Raw genomic sequence first — 10031 nt, forward strand, 5'->3', positions numbered from 1 at the left:
TATTGCACTTTTTAACCCCAATATCACTGTCTATGTAAACATACTTCAATTGAACAATTAGAGTTTCAACCTCCATTGATTGTGAATTACTATCAATTATGCTCTTCTCCACCTTATTTGATTAAGGATTTCAAAACCTATATCATTTCACACTTAACCAAGAGTTGAAGAAAATAGATTTCATGGCTCTAGGATATGTTTTTGAATCCTTCGCATGATAAATGTAGGTTGTAACTAAGGAATCATAATCAGTAACAAGAAATCCATTCCATGCCTTTAGGGGATCTAGTAGATATCTCACCAGATCTTTTAAACGAAACTCGAGCAATTTATGCCAGCACATGAGAAAGCTCGAAGGAAGAACTGCAACGTCATATGTGTCGGATTCATCAGGTTTCTAGATGTGAAACTTGCTATTTGACAATAAGAACCCACCATCCATTAATCTAGTACTTGGATTGTGCAGACTTTAGGTCTGGTGCCTTTAGGTTGGACGGATTTGTTGGGTTCGAATTAGGGTTAGCTACCCCTAAGGCCTATAATTGAAATGATTTGATAAATTTAAGTTTTAATTGACAAAATTAAAGACCTAGCTCATACTCTAAATCACAGACCCTTGGATGTAATTTCCCACCCTCCCCCAAAAAAAGAAAAATCCCTCACACCAAAATGGAAACCGGCAGAATATTATTATAGGCACGAATGAGTAAAATGGTCCATTACTACACTGTAATAAAAACTAAAAAGGCCCAAGAAATTTGGCAGGGTATTTATCTCGGACAAAAAATTCAGAGCATCAAGAAGAAAAAAGACAAAAAAAAAAGAAAGAAAGAAGGATTAAAGAGAGAAGCAGAGACATGGCTCGTAGCATCTCCTATGTGACAGGCTCTCAGCTTCTCTCTATCAAAAGCCGCCCTAATATTGCTATCATCGATGTCAGGTACAGTCTCTACCACACACTTGTCTCTGCATAAAATAGAATCAGATATTGAGGTAGTTTTTTTTTTTTTTTTTTTGTGTGTGTGTGTGTGTGTGTGTGGCTATTTTGTAGGGATGATGAGAGGAGTTACGATGGGCATATAGCTGGGTCTCTGCACTTTGCTAGTGACACTTTCAGTGACAAGATCTCCCATCTCGTTCAGCAAGTTAAGGGAAAAGATACCCTTGTTTTCCACTGCGCTCTCAGTCAGGTTTCTTTCAATTCTCAGACCCTGTTACGATTTTTTGATGTTATCTTTGATTTTTTTTTTTCTGATTTCCTTACCTGGGTCGTTTTCTATTGGGTGTTTTATTTCGTTTTTGGATTCAATTGTTTATTGGGTTTCTTCAATTCTATCCCTTTCATCTCCATTTTATTTGTTTGTGATTTTCAAAGGTTCAGTGAATTATTGTATTTGCTGCAGTACTCTATTACAGTTATTGTATAGAAAAATATCTAAAGTATAGTAGGTTGATGAAGGATATGCACAATGAAGTTATTGTGCGAGTTTTTATCACCATAAGTTTGCATCAAGGATCAATATTAACTCTATATCTCATTACACTAGTTATGGATAAGCTCACTAGAACTATTCGAAGTGAAGTCCTTGGTGCTTTTTAGAGATGCTATTCAAATTAGAAGTGGAGTTAAGTTAGAAATTTTGAAAGATGTTTTAGAATCTAAAGGTTTTCGGCATGGCAGGATTAGAACAGAATACATGGGATGTAACTTTGGTAAAAGTAGAAACAAAGATGAAGGAGTTGTAAGATTTGATGATCAAGAGATACAAAATAGTTAGTGCTTTAGTTATCTTGAATAAATAATTCATAGGATGGAGAGATTAAGAATGATGTGAATCATAAGATAAGAGCATGGTGGATGAAGTGGAGAAGTGCTTTAGGAGTATTGTGTGATTGTAAAGCAGTAAAATACCTATTAAGTTAAAGAATTTTTTTTTTATGAGACTGCTATAGACTGGTTATGCTCTATGGTACTGAATGTCGGGCTCTTAAGAAGCAATATGTTTATAAAATGAGTGTAGTTGAATGGTAATGTTAAGATGCATAGGTGGAAATATAGGGAATGATAGGATTTGAAATGAATAAATTCACTAAAAAATAGGAGTGGCCCCTATTGATGAAAAGATGAGAGAGAGTTGCTTAAGACATTCATGGTTTGTTCATGTGTAGAGGGGAGTGATTTCTGCACTAGTGAGGAAAAAAATGTTGATTCAACTTGAGGGAATAAAAAAAAGGTAGAGAAAAACCTAAAATAACATTGTTAGAAGTAGTAAAAAATGACATGTCAATTAAATGGGTAATAGAGAGTATAATTTTGGATGAGATTGAATGATGGAAAACAATACATGTAACCAACCCAAATTGGTCTGTTAGGAGTCAACATGTTGGGATTATGTGAAAAAGCCGATGTGGTTCTTACTAACTGATGTGGTTAAGTGAGTGTGTGAGTTGTGTGATGGAATGGCTGACTTCAAGCACAGCCAGGCCTCCTAAAAATAGAATTAGAAAGACTAAGAGAGAGTAGAGAGATGAGACACTAAAGAAGTTGCTTATTTTCATTTATGTCTTCTGAACATTGTATTGTAGCTTATTTGGGCCTAAGCTGCTTGTGTACTCACTCTTAAAAAATATGCAAACTGATTTACTGTTGGCTATTAACAACTTTCTAACTGCCTAAAAGAGTCGTAATTGGACACGTGCAGAATTGTCACATGGCAATAAGCCAAGTGGTTACAGCTTGATAGAGTCGATGCACACGTGGCATCACATCACTACCTGCACACATGCATATGGTAGTACCTAGTACACATCCTTAATGTCAAATAACAACTACACTGGTGTTGTATCAACACAGTGGCAACATCTGCATCACAGTAGAACCTGCATAACACAACAACTACTCTTGCATGACAGCACTGGCATGACAGCAGCTTGAGGCAGCATGACACTATTACACAGCAACATAGCAACAACTAGCACCACTTGACACCTAGCAGCATCAGTTTTGGATTCAGCCACATGATTGCAATAGTAATGAGTAATGACAAGTCAGGTACCAAACAGATTAAGGCTTGATTGTTGTTTTTTATTAGTTAGATTAGTGTTAGAAACATATGTTGAAGCCCTCTAAGCTATTAGTTTCATAATTTTTGTTCAGTCACATAATAATATGAAGTCAATGCAGTCTGAAATCTGAATTGCATCCACAATTTTTGATCAGCTGCTATTGGGGAGTGCTCAATAACTATTGCATTAGGATGTACCAATTAGTTTATGAGTTTGTGGAAAATAACTTAGACTTGTCACCAAATCATTTGTCCTGGTATCAAACCAATCAATTGCAAAATTTGCAATGAAGTAGTGCCTTGTTTCTGCAACTCAAAATTGTCACCAAATCATGGGTCCTGGTAACAAACATGACAATTGCAAATTCACAAGGAAGTAGTGCCTTGTTTCTACAAGATGGGTGTGTGTTATTGAATTGTCCAATGTCGAGGAACATCAAAAGAATTTTATCCAGCTCAGATGGACATGAGAATTGAAACATAATATCACGTCATTTGAGTTAAATCTGGAAGGGAAGAAAGTATATTTGCTGTCTCTGCCCTCTAATCAATTCTTTTTCTGGTATAATATTGAAGCTTGGAAAATTCAAGTTGGTTAGTGAAAGTAGATTATTTTGACTACCTTGTTCGTGTAAGACTTGTCTTGTCTGAATCTGGATGGACTTGCATCAGTTGCATGTTTTCTTGAAGGTGTCTAAGTTGCACGTCAGATTTGAGTCCTCCACATTGACTTTAAGTGATATAGGAAATCATAAATTATTATTTGAAAAAAAAAAAAAAAAAAAATTTGTGGATCTTTACAGTATTGTTTCACATCTAATAAACTAGTAACCTTGTTCTTAGCCGTGTCCAAGCTTGTTTTAAAATAATTGTCCGCATAAAGAGTTAAAGCTCTTTCTGTTAACTGTTGGAGGCCACTTTTTGGAAGTTTTTGGACAGGTAGTGACATCCTAGAAAACCGTTCTCTTTTCATAAAAGACCAGCATGCATTAGCCAGATTAAAATTACAAAGTGTGTGGAGGTACACTAGGGGATCTCTTACAAAAGAATTGTTGAGAAGTTAAAGGCATGGGTAATTAGATGTAAAGGGACTCTACATATTCAAATGTTAAATACATTGATTTACTATGTCTATCACATGTCTCTCAGACCACTTTTGAAAAGAACTTTTTCTTAAATTTTGCACATTTCATTATTTCAAAAACTTCAAAAGCCACAGGGCCTTGCAGATCCAAGGAGCAATGAGTTGGCTATATTTATATTGAGAGATTACTTATTAAAAAAAAATTATATTGAAGAATTAGTGGGAGTACAAATCAAACTCAACTAGTGGAGAAAGCCTATTACAAAGGTGATATGAGCAATCATTCATTGAATGATTAACTGGCTCCCTTTTCCCCTCTCTCATGTAACTCTACATGGATTATATGAGGTGATTGGCAAGATCTTGTCCAAAAAGGCCATGTTTTTTAATGTAGAGACCTATGATGAGATCTTATATCTCTTATCTACTTGCATGGAAAACTGCTCTCTTAAAATGTAATTCTTGTAGAAAATTCTTCAGAGTTATTAATCGAATCTATAGTCTTCAAGATTCTTCTGACTCTATATCCTATGACAGCCAAACTTCTGCATATGCATTTGATTTGATAACTGTTTTTTATTAATCAAAATTGTTGTGATTTCTTATCGCCTTAGCATTTATACTGAAACTGCACTCAAAAATTCTGTTCCCATTCTGACCGAAACTATTACCTAAATTTTTCTTTTTTTTCATACAAAATGTGTACTAGAACTGTTTACATATAGTTGTCTTTTAAATACAGCTTGTATATTTCATTTGCATTTGTTTCAGAATAGTGTTCTGTTTCTTCATTGAAAGTATAAATAAATAATCACTTCAACATTTTGCAATAGTCACCAGCTCCATAAATATTATGAAGCATTGGAAATTTATGTGCCAAATCTCTCCTCAATTTATTATCTATCTCTTTTCTGTAAGTTCAGAAACTAAAATTATATATATACTTGAAGGTTTTCCTGAAAGATTTATTCAATGTCATGATTCTCTAGGTTCGTGGACCAACTTGTGCACGAAGGCTTGTCAACTATCTTGAGGAGATGAAGGAAGATACAGGAATAAAGAATATTATGGTTCTGGAACGTGGCTTTAATGGCTGGGAAGCTTCTGGTAGACCTGTTTGTCGCTGCACTGATGTTCCCTGCAAGGCCGAGAGTGCATGATAATTTGTTGAAATGAATCTCGGATGGGAAGGAAGCATATTCATGCTGTGACCATCCGCATACACTACCGGTTTACAGAATGGATGACTAAACAATTATATACTTCATAATATAGAATGTGTAACCTTTTGTTGGTCCAACATCAAATTTATAGCCTTTGAACTGCTCCAAGGCGGCTGATCCATCTTTTTGCTTAGTTTCTTGGGCAACTTTTCAATCATAATGAATGGAAAAACAATTTGCTGTTAACTATAGGGTACTTATTATTCTTTTTGGGGATGATACTAGAAAAGGAGAAATGTGCATTTTCATGTCACACGCACGACCACGAGCAATTATGACTAGAGTGCCATGGACAATACTAGATATTTCATTATACGTATGGTTGTTGTAGCCGGAATTTGGAGCTCCAGTCCGGTATTCAACCGTTTCGGGAAGTTGGAGGGGATTCTTTTCTATATACTAGTCTTGAAAATTGCACTCTTCTGCTCTTCATGCACCTGATCACCTCCAATATAAAACAGTCTTGACATCTCACCGGCTCTCAATACTAGTTTTGAAACAAAGGTTAAAATTATATAGACATTTAGCAGTAGTGCAGAGTCGCTGATGAAAGAAAAGAAATATTGAACGCTAGTAACCAAAATGTTTAGTAAAATCTGATATAGAGAGAGTATGCAATAAATTTAACCTCCTTTTTTTTCTTTTCTTTTTTTTTCTTTCTTTAGGTTTTTAACTTTTTGGAATTGGACATAAGATAAATTCACTAGGACACTTGGAAGTTTTGGAAGCTTCCTAAAAGCTAGAAGAGTGACAAAAGTTTAAATAATAAGTTTAGACATGTAAAATTACTAATTTAAAACTCCTAAATTTTAGATAATTCTATCCATATTTATATAATAGGGACCAATAATTTTCCCCCTCCCTATTTTTCTTTGTCAAATTCAAATTTTAAAAATAAAACAGCTTTTTTTAGAGTCTCAAACATTTTTTTTTAATCTCTCTCTCTATTTTTCTTTGTCAAATTCAAATTTTAAAAATAAAACAGCTTTTTTTAGAGTCTCAAACATTTTTTTTTAATCTCTCTCTCTCTCATGTTAGTCAAGTATAATACTTCTACTTTTTTATATAAAAAATAAACAGCTTTTTTTTTTCAATCTCTCTCTACTATTTTTACATTTAACACATCCAGAAATACAAAAATCTCATCACACTCTTAGGGATTTTTGGTGATTAGAAAATACTTAAATCACCAAATACAGTGAATGAAAAGTTGTCTTTTAGAAAAGAAAAAAAAGAAGAAGAGTCTTTGAGCATGTGAAAGTGTGTGTAGTGGCCAATGATTATTTAAGCCTTTTTTTTTTTTAATGAATTTTTACTATCAGTTTCAACATCTAAATCCCCCAAAAAAAAAAAACCAATTAATATAAGTTAGATATAGTTTTTCGTTTTTGTTAACATGTGGCCTATTAGCTCAGCTGGTTAGAGCGTCGTGCTAATAACGCGAAGGTCGCAGGTTCGAGACCTGCATGGGCCAAAAATTCTAAATATTTTTACTTTTTTTTTAGTTATGTCGTTTTGCTCGTTTTCCAAGATACAGTTATGTCGTTTTAAAAAAAGAAAATTCCAAAAACGTTATGTCGTCTAGAAATAAACACAGAATAAACTAAAAAAATATTAAAAATATGAAATGACGATCTTACACCCTTCTAATTCTCAACAGAGTCGTTTCCGAAGACTTCTTCTATATAACCATCAAGTACCGCGTACTTTAAGCGTGAAACCGCAAAATCAATCTCCAATTCTCCGTTACTCTTTAGGTAACGCCGAATCGAAGATCCCAATTCTACGATTTTCCAATATGGTGAGTCCTCAGTCTCTGAATCTGAAACCCCAATTCTCAATTATATACTAATTATCGTATAAAATACAGTAAAATTGTTATAATCAATGTTGTTTGTTGTCAGGTTTGCTTGGCATGTCTGTTACCGCTTTTCCTCGTACCCATCGTCAACGTTCTTCCTGTTCTCTTCTATTACTTCATCGTAAGACACACCCTCTATTGTCTCTTCCAATTCATCTATGCCCAATTTGTGTTTTTTTTTTTATTTTTTTTATTTAATAAATTCCAACTTTATTGGGGTATTGATTTTATTTCAATTATCATATCTGTATGTGTAAAATCGACAGGGAAAAGTTTATGCTTTGTTTGGTTGGGAGTACAAGAAGCCCGAGAGGGCTCCTCCGGCTTGTCCTTATAAGCCTTCTGCAACCAAAAAGGATATCAAAGTGAGTCAACAACCAATGCTATTTTTATTTTTTCCTTATAATTTTTATTGATCATTCAATTAAAAAGCATTAGCAGTTTTTTGTTTTCGCTATGCCAAAATACAATTTTGATTCCTTTAATTTAGTTCCTAACAAATTTTAAGAGATGGGTTATCTAAGGGACTAAAATCATTCATAGGCTAAACAGTCCAACCTTCTTGTGATTTGCATGTAATATGTACAGGGTATTGAACTGCATTTGTAAAGAGTTATTATTACTTAGACAGAAAAGAAATTTAGGATGGTTTTAGTTATTGTATGTGATGTGTGTTTGGATCAATACTTAATGTGATTCGCTGATCTCTTTCGTTTATAATATGAAATTTGTGACTTATACTTCCAAATGCTACCATAAAATTTTGGTAGTTTCTCTGCAAATGGGGTCTTTGCCTTATAGCTCCACCCATTAAATGTGTTGTCTTTGATTTGGTGGACCAAACCAATTGGTATTACAGAAAGGAGGAGACTTGTTAATTGGGTTGCTAGCCTGTTCACCACTATGGTGGCCTCTTACGATTCATATTAGTGTCTTAAGAATGTGTAGAACTGAAGAATCCTTTTGAATAAACATATGGATAGTGATGGCTGGTGGGTTGACAACAAGGATTTTGTTCTTTCTTTTTTTCCTAATGTGAAAGATACTTAAGATTGAAGTTTAGATTAGATGGAGTGTGCTATTCTTTATGTTTGGCAGCAAAGAAGTTGAAATTCAAGTTGTAAATGCCAGTTTACATGGTTTTGAGTTTAATGGTTATAGTTATATGCTTAGAATCTGGATTCTGGAAGCGAATATATGTGTGCACCTTCTTGGAACTAAGATCTTTGATTCTTCCTTTTATTTCTATCTCGAGGCTGAAGATTGGGATTTGATGCAATTGTAGACCTTGCGCAGTTGGAAATACATTAGGAAGGAGTTGGGGGGAAAGTAAGGAGGGACAGAATGAGTATTAGATTGCTTATATTCTATGGTAAAAGTAAAAATTAAGCTTAAGTTACCCTGAATAACTGGAACAAGATTACAACAATATACTTTTTTAGACAAAATTAAAGAAAAGGAACTACTTTCTCTATGACTACCAAAATATACTGCCACAACAATTCTTATGAGTTGCCATATTTCACTCATCTTGATTTCCTGGATAGTTATTTGCTCTTGTATAGTCACAGAAATTTAGTCTCTCTCTCTCTCTCTCTCTCTCTCTCTCTTTTAAAGTGATTCAAAGTAAACATAACATTGTACAAGATTTTTATGTACATTAGTATGTAGTGTACTTTTGAAATTTCAAAATTGAGGAAAGCTTGTAGAGTTGGTTTCAAAAAGTGAGAACTCTTTTTTCTTCATTGGAGCAGAATGAAGAAAATAATGTCTGTTTCTTTTTTGTTGTGGTTTCGGGGGGTGGGAGAGGATTTTTGCATTGGAGACCTTGATGGCTATTACTCCTTTTCATCTTGGTAGTGTGAAACAGATGATAAGTTTCAATTTTTATGATTTTAATTTTTGTATTATTTTGGATAGATATGCTTCTTCTGGCTCCTGAACTTTCAAGTTCTGCTTGTGTGGGCATTCACATGCATGCAAATATGGATGTTTTATGGCAGTGCTTGTTTTGGTGGTCAAGGCCTCCTTGTATGCTAACTGTGATAGGATTTTCAATGTTTTCAGGTGGGGGCCGAGGGTGAATCTGGTGCACCAGAGACGGCTTCAATACCAGCAGGAGTAACAGTTGCCAAGCAAGTGGGAGTGACAGATGACAAGCAGGACTGAGTTGGGATCACTTTCTTTTGCATGAACATCAAACATTAAATGTAACCAACGTGAGGCTTTACTTGGGTTAGGTGGCTTTCATTAAACGTTTGGCTTTTTTGACGAAAGCCCTTGCTAAGTAAGATATAGTTTGTTTAATTAGCTGAGCTACACATTTGTTGGAAGCTGCAGAACCTTGTATTGTATGAAACGGTAAAAAATGCATCAAATGATATTGGCAATTATCCTTCCATGTAGAAAATGGCAATTTGCTCTAGTTCACCTTTTTTTCTCTCCTAATAAATTGCTTTTGGTAGAGAACTCTTGGTGCAATCTCGACTAAAAGTCTAAAATATCAAAGGATTAGAATTATTATTATTATTATTATTATTTTACATAAACCAGTATTTTCAAGGGTTTTGGACCTCTTGGTGCACTATTAGATTTTTGTTTTTCGAAGGTTGACATGTAAAATGTTGGGTTTGGTCAAACAGCCCATTGTCTAGCAGTTGTATCCAGGACTTCCAAACCCAGGTCCAAGTCAGTGTGTGCTTGTCTTGGTAATTTGTACTGATTGTTTAGAAGTAAGACACACAACCCCCCCCCCTCCCCCCCCCCCCCCCCCCCCCCCTTCCCTTCCCTAATACACT

The 10031-nt window shown here is 34.6% G+C and overlaps 2 protein-coding genes and 1 non-coding gene across 3 annotated transcripts; all 3 read left to right on the forward strand.

Annotated features, from left to right (window-relative positions):
* The first annotated feature begins 751 nt into the window (after positions 1 to 751).
* On the forward strand, positions 752 to 5558 carry LOC126691912 (dual specificity phosphatase Cdc25). Its single transcript, XM_050387253.1, has 3 exons — positions 752 to 940; positions 1052 to 1190; positions 5139 to 5558. Exons 1-3 carry the CDS (start codon positions 858 to 860, stop codon positions 5307 to 5309), a joined length of 393 nt encoding a protein of 130 aa, XP_050243210.1. The 5' UTR covers positions 752 to 857; the 3' UTR covers positions 5310 to 5558.
* Positions 5559 to 6772: 1214 nt separating this feature from the next.
* TRNAI-AAU (transfer RNA isoleucine (anticodon AAU)) lies at positions 6773 to 6846 on the forward strand. Its single transcript has one exon. It is a non-coding gene; the product is annotated as a tRNA-Ile (tRNA).
* Positions 6847 to 6962: 116 nt separating this feature from the next.
* LOC126691913 (uncharacterized) lies at positions 6963 to 9658 on the forward strand. Its single transcript, XM_050387254.1, has 4 exons — positions 6963 to 7173; positions 7277 to 7354; positions 7500 to 7598; positions 9301 to 9658. Exons 1-4 carry the CDS (start codon positions 7000 to 7002, stop codon positions 9400 to 9402), a joined length of 453 nt encoding a protein of 150 aa, XP_050243211.1. The 5' UTR covers positions 6963 to 6999; the 3' UTR covers positions 9403 to 9658.
* The last annotated feature ends 373 nt before the right edge of the window (positions 9659 to 10031 follow it).

Source organism: Quercus robur, chromosome 7 (assembly GCF_932294415.1).
Source record: "Quercus robur chromosome 7, dhQueRobu3.1, whole genome shotgun sequence".
Lineage (NCBI taxonomy): Eukaryota > Viridiplantae > Streptophyta > Magnoliopsida > Fagales > Fagaceae > Quercus > Quercus robur.

Excerpts from the sequence above, each read along its gene's own strand:
- LOC126691912 (XM_050387253.1), top strand. The coding sequence starts at position 858 with ATGGCTCGTAGCATCTCCTATGTGACAGGCTCTCAGCTTCTCTCTATC. Across the intron at positions 941-1,051 it reads ATTGCTATCATCGATGTCAG|GGATGATGAGAGGAGTTACG; the intron begins GTACAGTCTCTA and ends GCTATTTTGTAG. Across the intron at positions 1,191-5,138 it reads TCCACTGCGCTCTCAGTCAG|GTTCGTGGACCAACTTGTGC; the intron begins GTTTCTTTCAAT and ends ATGATTCTCTAG.
- LOC126691913 (XM_050387254.1), top strand. The coding sequence starts at position 7,000 with ATGACGATCTTACACCCTTCTAATTCTCAACAGAGTCGTTTCCGAAGA. Across the intron at positions 7,355-7,499 it reads TTCTCTTCTATTACTTCATC|GGAAAAGTTTATGCTTTGTT; the intron begins GTAAGACACACC and ends TAAAATCGACAG. Across the intron at positions 7,599-9,300 it reads CAACCAAAAAGGATATCAAA|GTGGGGGCCGAGGGTGAATC; the intron begins GTGAGTCAACAA and ends CAATGTTTTCAG.